The sequence below is a fragment of the Euphorbia lathyris genome, chromosome 7, assembly GCF_963576675.1.
Source record: "Euphorbia lathyris chromosome 7, ddEupLath1.1, whole genome shotgun sequence".
In the NCBI taxonomy this organism is placed as follows: domain Eukaryota; kingdom Viridiplantae; phylum Streptophyta; class Magnoliopsida; order Malpighiales; family Euphorbiaceae; genus Euphorbia; species Euphorbia lathyris.
The window spans coordinates 11,257,892-11,276,364 of record NC_088916.1 but is presented as its reverse complement, the minus strand read 5'-3'; the positions used below and the strand labels follow the sequence as shown (position 1 = coordinate 11,276,364).

Here is an 18,473-nt window from a genome sequence, read left to right as displayed (position 1 = left end):
AATATTCTAAGATGCGTGGAATACATCTTCCACATTTAACTCACTTTTTAACAACCGGGTGATCAATTGATTACATTTTACGCAAGTTCAGGGACTAACTGAAAATTTTATGCAAGTTGAGAAGGCAATCGGGACACTTTAAAAGTTCAGAGGGCAAATGATGTATTAAGCCTTTTTTATTATTATTATTTAGTTTATAACTATTTTTTTGGCAAAAAGCATAATTAATTCCCTGAACTTTATCTGTTTTAAGAATCAACCCTCTGATCAATTATTTTTTCATATTAAGCCCCTAATTATTGATTTTGTTATGGATTTGACCCTTATTTAACTTTTCCGTCGAGTTTAGGAGATGAGAATATAGATTTGGTGATTCTAATGTTGAAAATCACAAGATGGGAGAGGAGAAAATCGAGTTTGGAAGAATATACTGGAAATTAATTTCTATAATTTCGTTTTAGTTTTTAATTTTTATCTCTCCTAGTCAAGAAATTCTTATTTTTATTTGTCCATGTCAACAAGCTGAATCGTCCTAACGATGTATGCAGTTCAAATTCGATGAAAAAATTAAATAAGGGTCCAGTCCATAATAGAATCAATGATCAATAGCTCAATGTAGAAAAATAAATAATCAGGGGCTTAATCCTTAAAACAGCCAAAGTTCAAGGATTTAATTATGCTTTTTGCCTCTTTTTTTTTTTGTATATCCCTACTATATTTGATTCAGTTGCGTTCACATGGACCCTAATGACCACGTAAATTTGGTCATTCACTGTTAGATCTAGGCGGATTAAATATAAGCCTTAGGATGTTTTGAATCTCCGCCTTAGAATTTTAATCCGCCTAGAACTAACGGTGAATGACCAAATTTACGTGGTCATTAACTAATATTTGATTAGGTTTGACCCTATATATACATATGTGCTTGCGGTGGAGCATTGATAAAGCCCAAATAAGATATTGCAATCTTATTTGGGCCCATATGGATCAAATCTGTTGTTCATATTCAAAAGATGAGCCCTTTTATTGAGTCATTTCGTTGCCTTTGCATTGCAAACTTCATCCTTTTAGATACTCTTCCTCAATTACAATCAATCATGAGATGCTAGTATTTAATAGAATTATTGTATTAAATATTAATTATCCAAACATTTAAGTATCTTAATTGACTGATAAATTTCTTAATTTATCTTTGGAAAATTAAAGTTGGTGAGAAGATCTACATGCAAGAGTAATTTTAATTTGTAAAACGCATTAGTCTTAATTCTTTCCCAAAAAGAATTACACTGAAAAGCTTTTTTTTTTCCATGAAATATTCTATGGAAACATTTTTTACACGTGGATCAATGTCACCTTTCAGATCTAGAACACTCATAGAAACCGTCCAATCTGGAAAAATGAATATTCCCTGGACCCTTCAACCATGCGAAAGAATCCACATCGTCTGTTCCAACAACCTTACGGTTAGAAAGAAACAGTCATTGGATCAATATAAACGGTTGCACAAAACACGGGGATAAAAGACAAAGCACGTCACCTAACACTTCATATGTCTGAGAACCGCAAAATTAAAAAAATATTTTTCAACAAACAAACGGAACCTTAAAGTTAATTTAATACTCCCTCTGATCCAAATAATTGTCACAATTTAAAAAAAAAAAAATCTTAATCTATAATATTTATTAAAATTTTCCGAATTAAACCTCAAAGAGAGGCTTTTCAAATAAATTATTTTCCAACATGGAACTATTATTAACTTTGTAATTAAAAGTAGTCATATTATGACGTCGTAATCATACAAAATTATCTTTAGTATCATTATGGCAGCCCTACCACCATAATGGTGTTGTTTTTAACTAGAGAGTTAAAAACAACCCCACCAAGGAAATTATTTCCCAGGTGGACTCGACCGATTCACCACTGATTCGGCCGATTCATGAACTCCATAAAAAAAGGGTTAATACACATATTTGCCCCTGTGTTTTCGCGGAAAAACAGATTTACCCTTAAATCAAATAAACCCACAAAACTATCCCTGAATTTTCCATAAACCTGCAATTATACCCTAATCTGACGGAGCTGCTAAACGGCGATGACATCAAACATTCTTGTCTCCAAAAAAAAATTGGATGACGACAATCAAAATTCATTTGGTTTCTTATTGTTTTCTATTGTTATTGCTTTTGGATTAATTAGGAGGTTTAGACGCCATTTTATTAGGTTGATTGAGCTTTTATGAAAATGAATTTTGACCAATATGTTCTTCTAACTTGCTTTTAATCGAAATTGAATGTGCATATTTTTTTCTGTTTGTGATTGGTTGTTCTTTTCTGAAGTTTTTCTGGAGATAAGAAGGTTTGATGTCATCGTCGTTTAGCAGCTCCGTCAGATTAGGGTATAATTGCAAGTTTATGAAAAATTCAGAGATAGTTTTGTGGGTTTATTTGATTTAAGGGCAAATCTATTTTTCCGAGAAAACACAAGGACAAATATGTGTATTAACCCTAAAAAAAATTATTGTAAATTTTTAGAGAGTAAAAAACGTGTGTACGAACTAAAACTAATCAAGAAGTATGAAATACAAGTAGGAGACTCTTTAGACTTTACAAATTACAACTCTTTCCTTCCTGTTGTTTCTCTATTTCGTTTCTTTTCGTTTTCTCTTCTATTTATTTCGTTCTTTTCAACTGTCCTCTATTCTTCTCTTCAACTTTCTGTCTCTATTTTTTTCGTTTGAATTTTAAAGCGTGGAAGAAAAAGATGATGATTCTTTTGATGATGAAGAATTCTTTGGCAATTAGTTTTGTTAAGATTGCATTAGATTTGAATTTGAACTTAAGCGTTTGATTGATAACTTGATATAATTTCTATTTGGATATTAAATTGCATTTTTACACCAAGATTTAAACTTAAACATCGTTAATATTTTATTTTTATAATATTTTGAATTTGATCCTAATCTTACGAAAATGAAGATTTCGAGTCACAAGTCAAATCTCGACTTAACAACTATGAATATTACATAAAACAATAAATCATTAAAAATTTACTTAATATTCTCTCTTAAAACTCTACTTTCTATAAAAAGGCGGACCGGTGCACTACGCGTCCCTGCTAAGCGATGGTCCGGAGAGGGGTCCCACCACAAGGGTGTACTGAGGGCAAGCCTTCCCCTGCCAATTTTTTTTAGCAAGAGGCCGCTCCTAAGACTCGAACCTGTGACCTCTCGGTCACACGACAACAACGTTTACCGTTGCGCCAAGGCTCGCCCTCATTCTATTGGCTCTATATTCCATAAAATAATTAATCCTATCAACTAAACACGGCCTGGAAGTTTAGTAACCAAACAATAAAATTCTTTTCTATCTCAGCTTAGCAACTAACCATCAGCTACTAAAGAATAAGAATGTAACAGCATGTGATCAACATTTTCTTGAATTACCTTAACTAGTCCTTTAATTTGAATGTAGTTGCAAATATTTCTGAAAGTTCAAGCATCTTTGGGGCCAACAATGAACTTGGCAATGAAAAATCCGATTGTGTCGAGGGAAGATGAAGGATCAAACCTTTGAACCAGTTGTTCCTCGCCGGGTCTTAACCATTCCCTGTGGAGAAAAAAACCAGAATATATAATAATTGCCTCCCGGCTCAAGACAAAAGAAACTGCTGCTAACTGCCATCACAACAAACAGCAATCAAACCACACAAAAACAACAAGAAAACACACACATAATTAATTACTGGGCAGTAGGCTGCTTCTTTCAACAATGAGAGAAGTGTCTATCGATTTGCAGTACGTTTTATTTTATAACATAATTGAGAAGATTCAAATCAATTATCCTTTTAGATGCTCTATGAACAAGCATTAAGTATTAAGGTCTGCAATCATGTTGATGACGAAACTTGAACATCCTTGAGATAACTTGAATAGTGTTGAATAGCAATCATTATAAAGACCATCACCACAATTTGCGAGGAACTTGTGCTCCATTTTTCTGAAACAGTCCTAAGAAATCCTATCAGAAGACGTCACATGACAGTTTGCTAGAGCTAAGCCAACCAAGGTCCAATCCAGAACAGAAAATCAAACCGAAAATCAAACCAAAAACCAAATCAGCAGTTCCTAGGTTCTGAAGAAGCTAGAGCAACATTGAAAAGTATGCAATGGTCATTTTCTTGCTGCGTGCAATGGTCAAATGGCCATTTGATATATATTTTCTTTTCCTTATTTTGACGAACTCGTGAAATCAACTCTCTTGCTAAAACTAGAGATAAACGTTCAATAGTGGGGAAATAAACTCTTAATTTCACACACAGTGAGGATGGGTTTTAGGAAGATGTTTAGCTTGAGAGTTTGAGAGGACTACAAAAATTAGAAAGTGTAATTTTTTATTTCCCCAAAATACCTTGAAAAATAGCCATTATTTAGTTTTTAGTAAGAAAAACAATTCTTACATTATACAAAAACAAAAACCTCAGAGCCATTTTTAGGCAAAAGGATTAAATAACTGCTGTCTCAATTTGAAATTTTCTTTTCTCAGCTTGAACTGGAACTGCCAATTCCAAATTCAAATCTTAACCAGGTTAGGCCATCCTTGTTGACCAAAACGTTCAATGCCTTCAGTGCAGAAAAATATTACTTATTTTAATAAGTTCTAAATATAGAAGAACATGAGATGAGAAACAAAAATAATAATTATAAAAGACATTGCAAGATCAGAGCTGGAAAAAAAGCTTCATGCAAAATACATACAGAAAATTTATAAGATGGAAATGTTAAATGTGCTAAAAAAAAGGGTAAATAATTTATTAGTCCTCTCCTTTTTATCTAATACACTGTTTAGTCCCCCTATTTTGAAAAACACATTATAAGATCCCTATCTTTTATCAATATTAACTCATTGGTCCTTCTGTCTATTTTTTTTTAGCTTTTTAACCAGACAGAAAATAACAGAGTAATATAATTATTTTGTATCTATTATAGCTGTCCAGAAAGTTAAGATATGTTCGGTTAAAAAACTAAAAAAACAAGACAGAAAGACCAAATGGTTAATATTGATAAAAGATAGGGACCTTATAATATGTTTTTCACAAATAGGGGGACTAAACAGTGTGTTAGGTAAAAAGACAGGGACTAATAAATTATTTACCCTAAAAAAAACCATGCTTCTATCGAATGAAAGGATTGCAGTACTTACTCCTTGTATCCATCAGGAAATTCACAACCACCAAGAAGGCCAGGTCCTCCAACTTTTGGATGCTGAAATCACAACAGAACATTCAATTGCAAATGCAATCAATCATCAATATTCACGTTTGTGTTCATGCACAATGCACAAATATGTTCTTTGGGTTAAACCTATTCGGCCACAGGCAATTCAAACCCTAAATTTTTTTAGGATGCAATGTTACCCGTCTTTCATCATTTTTGCCTCATCTTAATTGTGCCCCTTCCGAGCAAATAAAGATGAAAGTAACAACTGAAATCCGTCCATGTGTAAAATTGAGTTAGGGCAAAAAAAAAAAAAAAAGAAGGTAACTTGTACCCTCAAAAACATTAAAAGGTCAATTGAGAGCACCCAATTACTTTAGGAGCAAAACTGGACCTTAATCGCATGCCCTTTCAACTTGGTGAGGGTAGAGTTCTCAAAGTGCTCTTAAGACATGATCCACCATAACAAACACAATCGATCCCCAATAGATAGGTTTTTTTTTATGCTGATATTTAATGAGGATATACGTTTACCCTAAACCAAATATGTCTAGGATTGCTTTCCTAGTGGTTAATGGGAGTAAACGGGAGTAATGGAAGGTTAAGTATTAAGTTAACCTTGTTTGGGAGTTATTTTTTGAGAGTAAATGGAGGTTTATAGGGTTAAATGTTTACTTCCTCTAACCTCCAAACTCTAACCTTCAAATTGGAGGTTAATGGGAGTAACGTAAAGTTTTTTAAAATTTATTGTCTCTGCAGTGTAAATTTAACCTTCCTTCCCATCCAGATTTAAACTCTCAAACGAGGTTAAACATTTAACCTCATTTACATCCCATAAACTCCCAAACAAGGTTAATTTTTAACTTCCTTTCCATCACTTCACTTCCCTTTCCATTACCTCCTTTACCTCTCACCTCCATTAAGGCTTAGGACTCTGTATTCCTAGAATAACTGCATATAGATTTTACTATAAATATGTGCATATGTAACACGATTCATTAAGGCAATAATACAGAGATTTATTATTTTCTATATGGTATTTTACGTAGTCCTAATTCTTTCCCAATCTAGGTTTTCTATTAACGTTCTCTGTTTTCTCACTTAAGTTTCTGATAGAGCAGTTTCTGATTTTCTCTGTTTCATCTTATTGCTTTGAGCTCTCTTCGATCCTCAATCCAAGCTTGAATCTCTTGACTCTCCAGGTACAGAAATTAAAGCAAAAGTAAGAATGGAGATGTTTCTGCTTCATGATACAAGGGAAAATGATCAAGAACGTGAAATATCATTTCCTCCAACATTCTTGGAAAAGAATCTCGACAACCATGTTTTCTTCAGGGCTCCTAAATTTGTGGAGATTCCCAACGGTCTCTACTCTTTTACTTGCTATAATTTCCACGGTTATCCGTCACAAGAACTAACAGTAAACGAAGCAAAAAACTTCCTTCACCTCCTTGCAAATTGTCCCTGTCACTGTGCAAGAATCGAATATCCTAGAGAATATATGCTAGGATCATATGATCACTTGCACCAACATTTCAATGAACTACAAAGAAAATTCAATTCTTTCGAGGATTTAACGGCAGAAATTAGATCCTTCGACGAGAAATCATGGAAACTAATGAGGGAATCCGATACGAAAAAAGACAAAATGGTGGCTGGTCCCGTCATCGACATGTTAATGGAGTTGCCGGAAGGAATCCTCGAAGACTACAAGACTTCATTCCATGAATTTCTCAAGAAATTATATAAAGAGAGAATAGGGTTTGTGAAAGGGAGGTACTTAGTCATATCCACGGAGGTTCTTTTCAGGCAATGCCTAGGAAACACAGTTCTATTTTTGGATATTCTCTCAGAAGCATATGCTTTAGTTGAATCTCAATATTGTTCGATCTCAAGGTTCGCCATCGAATCAGGATTCTGGCAGGTATGTCCTGAATTCGGAGGATTCTTTTGGAGAAACAACAACTTGGAGAAGGATTTTCCATTTTTAAGAAAGTTCATGCAAGAAAAAAGGAACGTATTTGTGAAGAATTTTTCGCTTTCAATGGGTCCTTACTATTTGATTGGAGGTGGATATTTTTCATATATCGAGAATATTGGAGAAGATTTAATTTTCTGGTATGTTCCAAATTTCTGGCAAGAAGCATTTGCACACGAAGAAAATGCTTGTTTTTACAATGCCGAAAATTTTTGGTATGGTTGGGATGGACGTAAAAAATTGAAATATGGTTGTCCTTACAATGGAGTAACAGTAAATGAATGCGACTATAAAATGTTAGAATTCTTCCCAACAGCAATAGTAAATTATTATGAGGAGCGTTTTCATGTAAATTATTATAGTTACTGAAGTTTGTATAATTCTTCCTACATATAGAATCACTTGTTTGAACGTCGTTTTCTGTTTTTTTATTCTTGACTGTAAAATCATTATTTATTAAATTATAATAATTTCATTAAAAAAATAAATAAATAAATAAATAGAACTATGGAACAAAGCCCCACATCTACGCTAAGGTACGATCAACTATGTATTGAGACTACACCAAGTAAAATAGCTTAATGGAACTAGAGAAGCTAAAGTGTTATAAGTTATAACCCATGTTTTATTCCTATTGGACTGGGAATGAAGAACATTTTCCGACTTTACTCCCACTATATGGAGACCAAGTCTTAGGATGCACACCAACCTCACACAATATTGCCAATTTATTGGAGATGAATATGAACTGACAATGACACTTGCAAGTAATATTTCAAGAGTCACAAACTTTTACATGACCATTATAAAAAGAGGACCTTGGCGTCATAACATGAGATTTTGAGGAGCCTAGACAAATTTTACTTGAGTTAACATGAGAAACAATAAATAAACAAAAGTTATAAACAATGAATTATGTTGAGTATGACTTTTTAGACATAAGTGGAGATCATTTCAGCAATCACATAAGTTTTCTTATTTGAAAACTAAAATTCTTAAAGATACCAATTGGCTCTAGTCCAATTGGTACCACCTCAAAAAAGATGAGAGGCTCTGGGTTCAAAATTAAATTCCTCATCCGCCGAGAAATGATAGTCGTTATTGACTAGTGATGATTAATGAGCGATGCACCATATAATTACGGATGTAATTTATTTTTTCAATTTTATAGCTACTCCAAATTTAAGCAATGATCAAAAAAAAGCAAAAATAAGACTGAACTTGCAAAGAACAACCTGCGGTGCTAAGGAAAGGAATTTGTATGTATCCAAAGCATATCGAACTACTCCTTCATTCTCACCCGGGTTTATTGTGCATCTGAAACGAGTGCATAGAAAGAAAGAAATAAACAATAAGAATATGAAGGCAATTTACGTTTATGCTTGTCGATATAAAATAATTGAGAAGTAACTAAGAACATATGATCAAAATACTTTAAAAAAAAACTAATTAAAGTTATATGATATTTGTTAGGCCATCTACTATACTTTTTACACTCTACAACTCTATTTTCTGTTATACCACAAAAAATAACTTGCAACATGAAGCATTTGCCTCATTATCATGCAGATAAAACTTGCTACTCGTAACTTTCAATCGCAAACATAGGCAAAAGCAAAAAAATGAATCAGATACTCCGTGAATACTAACGTTGAATATACTATAACTCCACCAGCGCGAACCAGTTTAACAGCCTGGTCAAACATTCTCCTCTGATACTTTGCATGGTTTCTCAAAGATTCTACAGTTTCCTGAGAAAAATATAGTAAACCAAATTAAGTTTCCACATGGAAAACAATAGTGTACTGCAATAATGGTTATGCAGAAACAGGCACAGAACTCCAGGTTAGAAAAAAAGAGTTTGTAAGCCAGGAGAAAGAGAGAAGGGGGAAAACACATTGGAGAGAACTGGAGGTCCATTTTAAATTCATTTCAGTGAAATTCATGCATCGCCTATAACATTGCTAGGTCACTTGGATACAGAATATAATCCAGAATTAGCAACTCAAATTCAGGTTAATGCAAATACTATGAAACCAATTTCCATGCCAATTTAACATTGCTTAGTAAAATGCAATGGCCCTAACCATTGACAGCTAGGAATTTTTATGAAATATAAATGTTAATATATTAGAAGTTTCTTGCACGTGATAAGAGATCATGTCATGACTAGAACTGAAATTGAATCACAGAGAAAGCTTTGATATCATCCATTCCTCTACTCATTCCTAATCCTGAAAACAAAAAGATTGCTAGCAGAACTAACTTGAAGATGCTTCTATCCTGAATGGGTTTCAAATACAAAGAACTAGTAATCTTATGAAATTATAAGAATGAACAATCCCATGATAATAAATTACATCACAGAAAGAAATTACTTCATTTCAGATTCCTCTTACCTCTCCAGCAAAAAGTCTAGGTCTCAAACCAAGAGCTGAACAGGGAGCATCAAGGAGGACACGATCAAAGCTGTCAGGACAAAATCCCTTTGAATTCTCAACCCTACCACCCAAAGAGTGATTTCTTCCTGGCCCATTCTTCATTCTTCGCTTCTGCTTCCTGATGTCAGCTTTGCTAACATAAGTTCTTTCCTTCTCTTTTTCATTGCTAACTATAAAATAAGAAATTACGTAAATCTGTAACGACAGAAAAAGACTTTCAAGAAGTTCATATCGAACATGAATGATAATGTTATCAAGAAATTAAGCAAAGGTCTTGCATTGGAAGTTCATTTGAAAAGGAGATCGCCAGGGAAAAGAAAAAGCAAATTATTTGTTTCGTCTGGCAATCAAATGATATGCTGAGTTCAAATCCATGAAAGGTGAAAGATATATGAATTATGCTTAACCTGTTAATCAATATTCAAAATAAAGATGTCAAGATTTTCACATTAAAACACACAACCTCAAAAGTTCACCTACCAATTTCATTGCATGTCTTATCAGGATGCGATTCTAGAACAGTATTAGATGTTATCTCTTCAGGGAAATTCAGTGACTGGTAATCCTGAACAGTGGCAATATCATTGGATTCATTTCTTTGACAAACAGCTTTAAGTGCATCTAGCTTGTAGGTTGTTATGCAAGACAAGCTCATTTCAGCAACCAATTTCTGAAGATTCATCACCTACATGTGGGCAAGAATTGAAACCTCAATTCAGAGGTTATTCACAATCAAATTATGTAAAATTCAATAGGACATGGTAAAATAAAAAAATAAAATGCATCAAAAGAACTATACAAATGATATTGACTCAAGTTTTGGGGAGATGAGACCAGCTATGTCTTCTATTACAAAAGCTTTTACCTATGCTAAAGAAATTACAACTTACTGCAAGACATACAGAAGCTCATGAAGAGAGAGGGAAGGAAATGAGATTTGTCACGCATAGGTTGGAAGCAATACATGGAGGTCTAAAGGTGCCTTGGCACTGTGAAATGTGAACTTCTTTTTTCCTTTGGAGTAGCTTAGGTAACTTTGTGTTTTTATATTCCCATTAAGAATCTTTGCTCTTTCACTCAACACTCACTCTCCAATTTCTAGATACAGGTTTCCTTTCATTCTATATTTTATATTATTAATATCTTTCCTAATTATTTTGGGGTTTTAACATGATGCAAATATATTGGTACAAACGACTATTTGGCCCCTTTGAAGAATATGGTCTGACACCGCCACTAGAGGGGAGTAGATGTGTAGATTAGATGGAATGATGAATTCTGATCTGTAAATTAGTTATGATAAAAAAAAAAAAAAAAAAAAAATATGCAAGTCACTGCAAAATGTTTAACTGGAAATCTAGGCCACAAAATCCAAATGTATGCAATATTTTCTTATATATATTTTTGTCATGGAGGTAAACCGATGTTAAGCCAGACTCAACGGAGAGATAAGGAAAACTAAGAAATGCATTTTAAGTTGCCTAAAAACTTAGGATAGGAGCTCATAAGAGAAATATCCTCCCCCCGAGCACCCAATTTTACCTTCTTGCAAGCAATAAAACTCACAGAAAAATACAAGATGTACTTGCCTTAAGAAAAACTAGGCATCTTTGTGGTCTATGATCATTATCAATTCAATTCCCACTTAAAACTGGATATCACATCAAAGCATCAAGCGCAAATACATTTCATCACCAAGAGCACGTCCTACAAAAATTGTCCCGTCACAATTCAACATGAACAGAACCGAGCTAACTAAGAGCCTCAAAAGTTCAACATTACTTTTGCAAATACTACAAAGCTTGCTGATTACTTAATTTGATCTATAGACAATTGAATCTTGACAAGTATAAGAATGTATGAAGTAAGATTTTGATCTAACAGTGAAGAAATGAATGTGCATAGCATCCAATTATTGTAGTTACTTAGCAGTTGTACCTTGTTATGAGATCTGTCAACTGCAACAATCTCTCCTTCATCTTTCATAAGGATTGCAATTGCAGTTGTCTTCCCTCCTGGTGCCGCACACATGTCTAATATTCGTTCACCTTTATGAGGATCTGAGATGTAACAAATGAAAACATCATCCACAAAATGGTCCACTACCATGCACAAGCTAAATCTTTCACTAATGAAAATAATTCAAACTCTTTCTTTGGTAAGGAACATATCACCTTTCTACTGTAATTTCCCCCACTCCATGTTTTCCTACCGCTCGAACAAAGTAAAAGCCCAATATTTCGACTCTTTCAAAACATGAACAAGAAAACGTGGAAGTTGCTAAGTTTATTAGGAATTAGACAAGCAAATTTTGCATATAGAAAACTAAATGACACTTTGGCATCCATTTCTAGAGAACTTGAAACTCATATGAATATACCGACTTGATGTCATGAGAACAGTTTTTTTAGCTCGTGATTTCACATAAATCTTTCAGGAAGGAAAATAATTCAAACTCTTTTTTTGGTAAGGAACATATCACCTTTCTACTGTAATTTCCCCCACTCCATGTTTTCCTACCGCTCGGACAAAGTAAAAGCCCAATATTTCAACTCTTTCAAAACATGAACAAGAAAACGTGGAAGTTGCTAAGTTTACTAGGAATTAGACAGGCAAATTTTGCATATAGAAAACTAAATGACACTTTCGCATCCATTTCTAGAAAACTTGAAAATCATATGAATATACCGACTTGAAGTCATGAGAACAGTTTTTTTAGCTTGTGATTTCACATAAATAAAAATTATAAAATAATGCCTTATCATGCACCTTATTTTCATTATGGGGACCCTCCCTGTTTGATACTCGTATCCTTGTCACTTCCACACATTCCCCGCCCTCAAATATAAAAAAGAAAAATGGAATTACAGTTGGAGATTATTAAGACAAATCAAAAAGTCTAGATGACATTTTTGACAATTACCGAGCAAATCGTTAACTAGCTATGCAAACTAGACAGTCGGAAGGAATAAAATAACGAAGTAGGAAAAAATACAATTTCTTCAGCATCTGCGTGTTAAAATAATTACCCAAAAACAAAATTCGACCAAAACACAAACATCAAACTGACATGTTTATCATTTTACTTTCCAAGATAACTTCTATTAGATACTGAGTTGATACTTATCTGAAATAAACTCAGAAGAGAGCATGAAACTCTGGAAAATCAAAATTGCTTATATTTAAGTAGAAAGAAGACAAATTAATTTCCACATAAGTTACTCCTTCCATCCAATGATATTAATCTCACCAAATGAATCAGAAAGTTTATTTGTTTTTGAAACACAAATTATGTAACGAGAAGCAACTTTTCTTTTGTCATTTTAGTTATCATCGATAGTAACCAAGTGTTCAAAGATTAGTTCCTTTCTGAGATTTTTCCTTCTTTTGTTTCACACCCATATGCTTAATAAGCTACAGGGAAACTACTACCATGAAAACTGACATGGGTCATAAGTAAATTACATTTAAATGACAAAACCAAATGATAAATACCTAGAGCATGAGCAGCAACAATGCTTGGAAAGTTCTGAAGAAATATTTGCCCCTCTAGCACATCTGTTATCCAAAAAGGGAAAACTAAAATAGGCAAGGGAAAAAATAAAGGCAAACCAAAATAGTAAGAGTTCCTCATGATAAATATTGAATACTTCAAATACTATCAATTTTTCCATGATAATCTTAATTCAGGTATCAGGTTTGTAGTTTCACTAGCAATTTCATCTTATACAAAAACTAATGCAGCTAAAAGAAATTTTATAACCAAATCATAAACCTGTAGATTCAAGTTGAGAAAAACCAGAGTTCATGTAGAAAATCTTCTGTTACTAAAAAAATGCATCCTATGTGCAACAAGTATTTAGGAAAAGGAACAACAAAGAAAGAAAAATAAAATAAAATTGCTTTATGCCCAATTATCTATACCACGAAAGGAAGGTAGATCAAACACTCGATTATTCATATCCACAGCGATTCCCTCTGGAACACGAAATATACCAGCCCTTGACATTGTTGTTTTTCCTTGACCAATATACAGGCCCTTCCTTTCAAAATAGTGAGGATCTACAACAATAAAAACATGTGTCAACCATTCCAATCTCCAAGAAGTTTGCACAAGTATTACACTGGGCACATATAAATAAATATGACTCTTGTATATATATGTCAACGAGGAGATTTGAGTTTAGTTCTTTGAAGGTAATATGACACAAGGCATTGTATCTTCTACTTACCAAATATGGAAAAGAGTACAGCACAAACCCGCATCCACCTATCAAATAAACTATGTCCTTTGAGATATAAAAAAATACTGATAGCAGCAACAAAATCATACCATTATTTTAATTCTTTAATTTGTTATTTTTAATTTGCATTTCAACCAAACATGGAAAAGATAATAATATGTGAAACCGCAGTAACTCTAGAGCAAGGCACATATTTTTGGCTTCTACATGGTGCTCTAATTTCTTCTAAGGGACATTTCTATAATTGAAGTCCAGTGGTATGAAGAAGAATCTGGCGCAACAAAAATATTCTTTAATTTGCATATTTTTTAGCCTTTTATGAGGAAACCATTTCCTTAACCGTTAAACTTCCCTCTTAGCAAACGTTTCTTCTCTCAAGTGCACACATACAACAATATACTTGATCCATCCTATAATAAAAATAACAATTTGCTACAAAAGATTCTTATGGTGCTTATTACATTGAAACAAAACTAATTTAGATGTAAACGCATCCTAACAAAATTTCACCCCAATCATGCAGATTAGTAGAATGAAGGAAGTTGATGATAAAATGTACTAAACAACATTAAGTTAAATATGCAGGATAGTCATGATCCTTGCCTGTCTGAAGTCCTTGTAGAACAGTCCCACGTGTAATACCAGTACCCCAGCCACCATCAGGACTCTGTTGCTCTATAGCAACTGAAACTGCAACTACATCTCCTTTTTCAACATGCGCACTACAAGCCAACACACCAGGAACAAATACCTACAAGTAAATTAACCACACGAAGAGAAAAAAAAGAACTAGTAATCACTAATATGTGTTCTACGCAGCAAAATACATCAAATGTTTCTTGTTCTACAGTAATCAACTCAGTTCAAGTATGAGAAGGGAAACTCCTAACCGGTGAAAAAAAATTCATTTTGAGAAGGGAAAACAATATCACATTTACAACTAATTACATTCAAAAATTAATGCCCACTAGACAACAATCAAAACGATCATTGATACCCATTAAGAAGTTGTATGAATGAATTTGTGTATCTCTATAACTATAGCACATCATACTAATCCATGTTGTGTATAAGTATAAACATTAAATAATGTACCTGAGCACCTCTGAGAACTGATTCAGCACATTTTCTACTCACAATAACCTCCTTAGGAGGTGCTCCAGGTGAAAAACCATAATCAATACTAGTGTGCGGTCCAGAACCCTTTACAAACAAAACATAATCCAACCCTGGTATCTGGCACTTTGAGATTGGACTATCTTCAAACTCAATCCCCGTTTCCCTCATAATTTCCGTTAGCTTCTCAACAACCGCGTCAGGAGAAGTCTGTAATGTATTGACACGAACACAAGAATAGCTCGGCGGACGCCTAATCATAACAATGCCAGCAAAAAATCCCAAAGGAGATTAAAATGTGGAGAAAACAAGACATTTCAACAAGTAAAGAGAAAGAAGAAGGAAAATACGTGAGGGCATGAGAAATGAGAGAGAAATGATCAGGTCCGTATGCCTTGATGAAGTAATCTTCAACTTGGGAGTTCCATCGCAGAATGGGATTGAAACAATAACGGTCGGAAGGATCCATCTGGAACAGTAAAAGCAATTAGAAAAGGAAATGGGATAGCTCGGAGAATGTAGCGACTACCTGAGGCGGTGAACGGGAAGCAGAAGCTGAAGAAGCAGCAGCAGCAGCAGCAAGAGCTGGTTTGTGAAAAGAAAGGAAACTGCTGCAACTGCCAAGGGTTTTGAGTAAATCCCTCGCTCTCTTCATTCAAAGACTAGCCCAACTCCAGCAAAAGCTTGCTTTTCAAATTGCTCGACTTACAGGTGGCAAAATACATTTGGCTTCTCAAACTCAGCAAAAAATTATCTAACTGAATTCCAATTCTAAACAAAAATGATTAAATGAGGCCTGATCGAAAAGTATTCTATTCAACAATTTTAGACCATCTTTTTCAAACCCATGTTGAAACAACACATAGATTATTATGGTCTATATTAAATAGTTACAATCTGCTTAGTCTAGGGACTTGATTATGATTTTGATAATTAAAATGTCTAATTAACTTTGAAACTTTAGTTTGAAAAGGGGTGTAATGTATTTACTCAACATATTATATATCTAGACTATGTTTGTGGACTTTCCTAAAAAACCATTAATATATATATATATAACACTTAGAAATTTTTCCCTCTTTCATCTTTCGCTCTCTCGTCTGACTTCACAGATTTCGCAATATGCGAAGTCTGCGAAGATAATGTTTGGTTTATTAGATGATTTCAATTCGCAGACTTCGCAATGCGAAGTCTGAACGTGTTTTTGCGAAGTGGTATATAACAAAAAAAGGCACAATAATAAGGGAGTCCAACATTAAAATCATAACATTATTAAAATTTACAGCAAGATTGCCACAATAACAACATTAAAATCATAACATTATCAAAGTTTACAACAAAACTGCCACAATAAACTCCTAACTAATCATTTCAAAGTGAATGTGACGAATCTGGATGGAAATTTCTCTCTGTATTGGAAGTCCATACTTTTTGGGATGAGAAATGGAAGTACATGCCTTTTGGAATGGATGTTTCCCATGGTGCACACTATGATTACCACAATAAACTCCTAACTAATCATTTTAAAGTGAACGTGACAAATCTGGATGGGAATTTCTCCCTGCATTAGAAGGAAAGTCATCCCCTCTGCATCCCAGTACACCGCCTTCCTGCGGTATGTTATGTATTCAACCACCTTCAGAAAAATTTAATCGTGTTAGGCAGAAAAAATGAAGATTTGGCTTCGCGAAATATGCGAATATAAATGTGCAAGAAAGAGGATGATTTACTTCGCGAAACGATGATTTCACGAAGTCTGCAAGGAGAAATGTGACGCTTTGACTTCGCGAAACGATGATTACGCGAAGTCTGCGAGGGGAAAATCATGAACTATTCCCTCGTAGACTTCACGTAATCATCGTTTTGTGAAGTAAAATCGACACCTTTCAGGCTCTTTCTCCTCGCAGACATTCGCGAAAACGGAATACGCTAAGTAAATTTCTGGAAAAAAAACGCAAAGAAAACAGTAGATACTTACATTTTTCGCGCCTTTCACCATTAAAATCAACAATAACCATATGATAAACTGGGAAAAACGATGAAAATAACGTAGAATAACGATTGCTTCGACCTGCACAAGAAGAAAGAACCAATAGATGAGCAGAAACGGAAAAATGAAGAACCATGGTGTCGTTTTCTAGTAATAGGAAGATGAAGAATCAAGAGATGAAAAGAGGAAGAAGAGAAAGACATGGTGATGAAGAGAAATGGTGCAGATTTCACGAAATATAAAGGAAGAAATGAAGATCAAATGTCTGGGAAGAGAAACCGTTCGCGTAAGGAAGAGAAATAGGAAGGGGGGAGATGAAAGGTTAAGGGTATTATGGGAAAGTCACACAAAAACAATTTAGATATGTAGTAGGTTGAGTAAATGGATTAAATATGTAAATGGGTCTCCCATTTGACCCAATTTTATAATTTTCCCTATTATTAATAGATCAATGGGACAAGGAACAAATTTGCCCCTAATGTTTTTTGGAAGTGCAGATTTACCTCTAACACATGAAATAATGCGATTTTACACCTAACTTGTCAAACAATATCAACTTTACCCTTACTAATATAAAATTTGAACAGATCGTTTTACTCGTTATTATATTACGAATCTAGTTATAAATAACCTGTCAAAATGACAATACAATAAACCCACGGTAAATGCATATCCTTGGGATCGGAAAAAAATATTCATTAAGCGAGATTATTTATTTACCGATAAATGAATAAATTATTCATTTATCGATAAATCAATATTTATTATTTTATAGATAATTTTTCATGAGAAATGATTACCTTAAACAACTATTTACTACAACATGAGCAAAATATATCAGAAGTTGTGTTTGCACTACAAAAAAGTTAATGATGATATTCATTTTAGTTTAGGTGGAAAGAAAAAATAATAAACTATAGATGCATTTTTTCAGAAGAAATGACTTCTAGTTGATTGATTAGAAGGTTTTGGTTATATATATATTGTATGTAATTCAATAATTATTAATTTATATTTTCATTGGACGCTTAACGATTTAAATATTTTTATTTCTTAATGCATTTAGCGAGGTTATTACTTTAGTCCATTGGCCCAAGTCGGGACCGAAAGAATTTATTATATAAACGAGGTTATTACTTTATCAAACATTCATTTATCGAGATTTAACTGTATTTAATTCTGTTAGATACAAGTTCATCAAAATACACATAACTGTTTTATTTTATCGAGAAACTTGTTTGGAACATCCGATATGATAGTTGAATTATTGTCAAATCAGTCAGTTCAACATTTCTCTTATGCAGAGGTAAAATTGAACTTGCTTGACAAGCAAAATTGCACAAGTTTACATGTTAGAGGTGATCTGTACTTCTCCAAAAATATTAAAGGCAAATTTGGATTTTATCCCTAGATTAACCGAAAGATTATTAGAATATGTTTTCTATATTTTTTTATAGAATTATTAAAAATAACATTAATAATATTTTAATGG

General features: G+C 33.6%; 1 protein-coding gene across 3 annotated transcripts; it reads right to left on the bottom strand.

The window, feature by feature from the left end:
• Positions 1 to 1,325: 1,325 nt before the first annotated feature.
• Positions 1,326 to 15,789, bottom strand: LOC136235520 (rRNA (cytosine-C(5))-methyltransferase NOP2C). 3 transcript variants are annotated; one of them, XM_066025231.1, is made up of 14 exons: positions 15,521 to 15,789; positions 15,342 to 15,460; positions 14,971 to 15,244; positions 14,479 to 14,626; positions 13,556 to 13,693; positions 13,127 to 13,189; positions 11,570 to 11,691; positions 10,112 to 10,316; positions 9,590 to 9,801; positions 8,841 to 8,941; positions 8,426 to 8,507; positions 5,199 to 5,260; positions 3,443 to 3,605; positions 1,326 to 1,444 (listed from the first exon to the last, which is right to left on the bottom strand). In XM_066025231.1, exons 1-13 carry the CDS (start codon positions 15,644 to 15,646, stop codon positions 3,491 to 3,493), a joined length of 1,767 nt encoding a protein of 588 aa, XP_065881303.1. In that variant the 5' UTR covers positions 15,647 to 15,789; the 3' UTR covers positions 1,326 to 1,444; positions 3,443 to 3,490. The 3 variants fall into 3 exon arrangements, with proteins under 3 accessions (XP_065881303.1, XP_065881304.1, XP_065881302.1); XM_066025232.1 differs by having other exon boundaries at positions 1,331 to 1,457; XM_066025230.1 differs by lacking the exon at positions 1,326 to 1,444 and having other exon boundaries at positions 2,951 to 3,605.
• Positions 15,790 to 18,473: the final 2,684 nt, after the last annotated feature.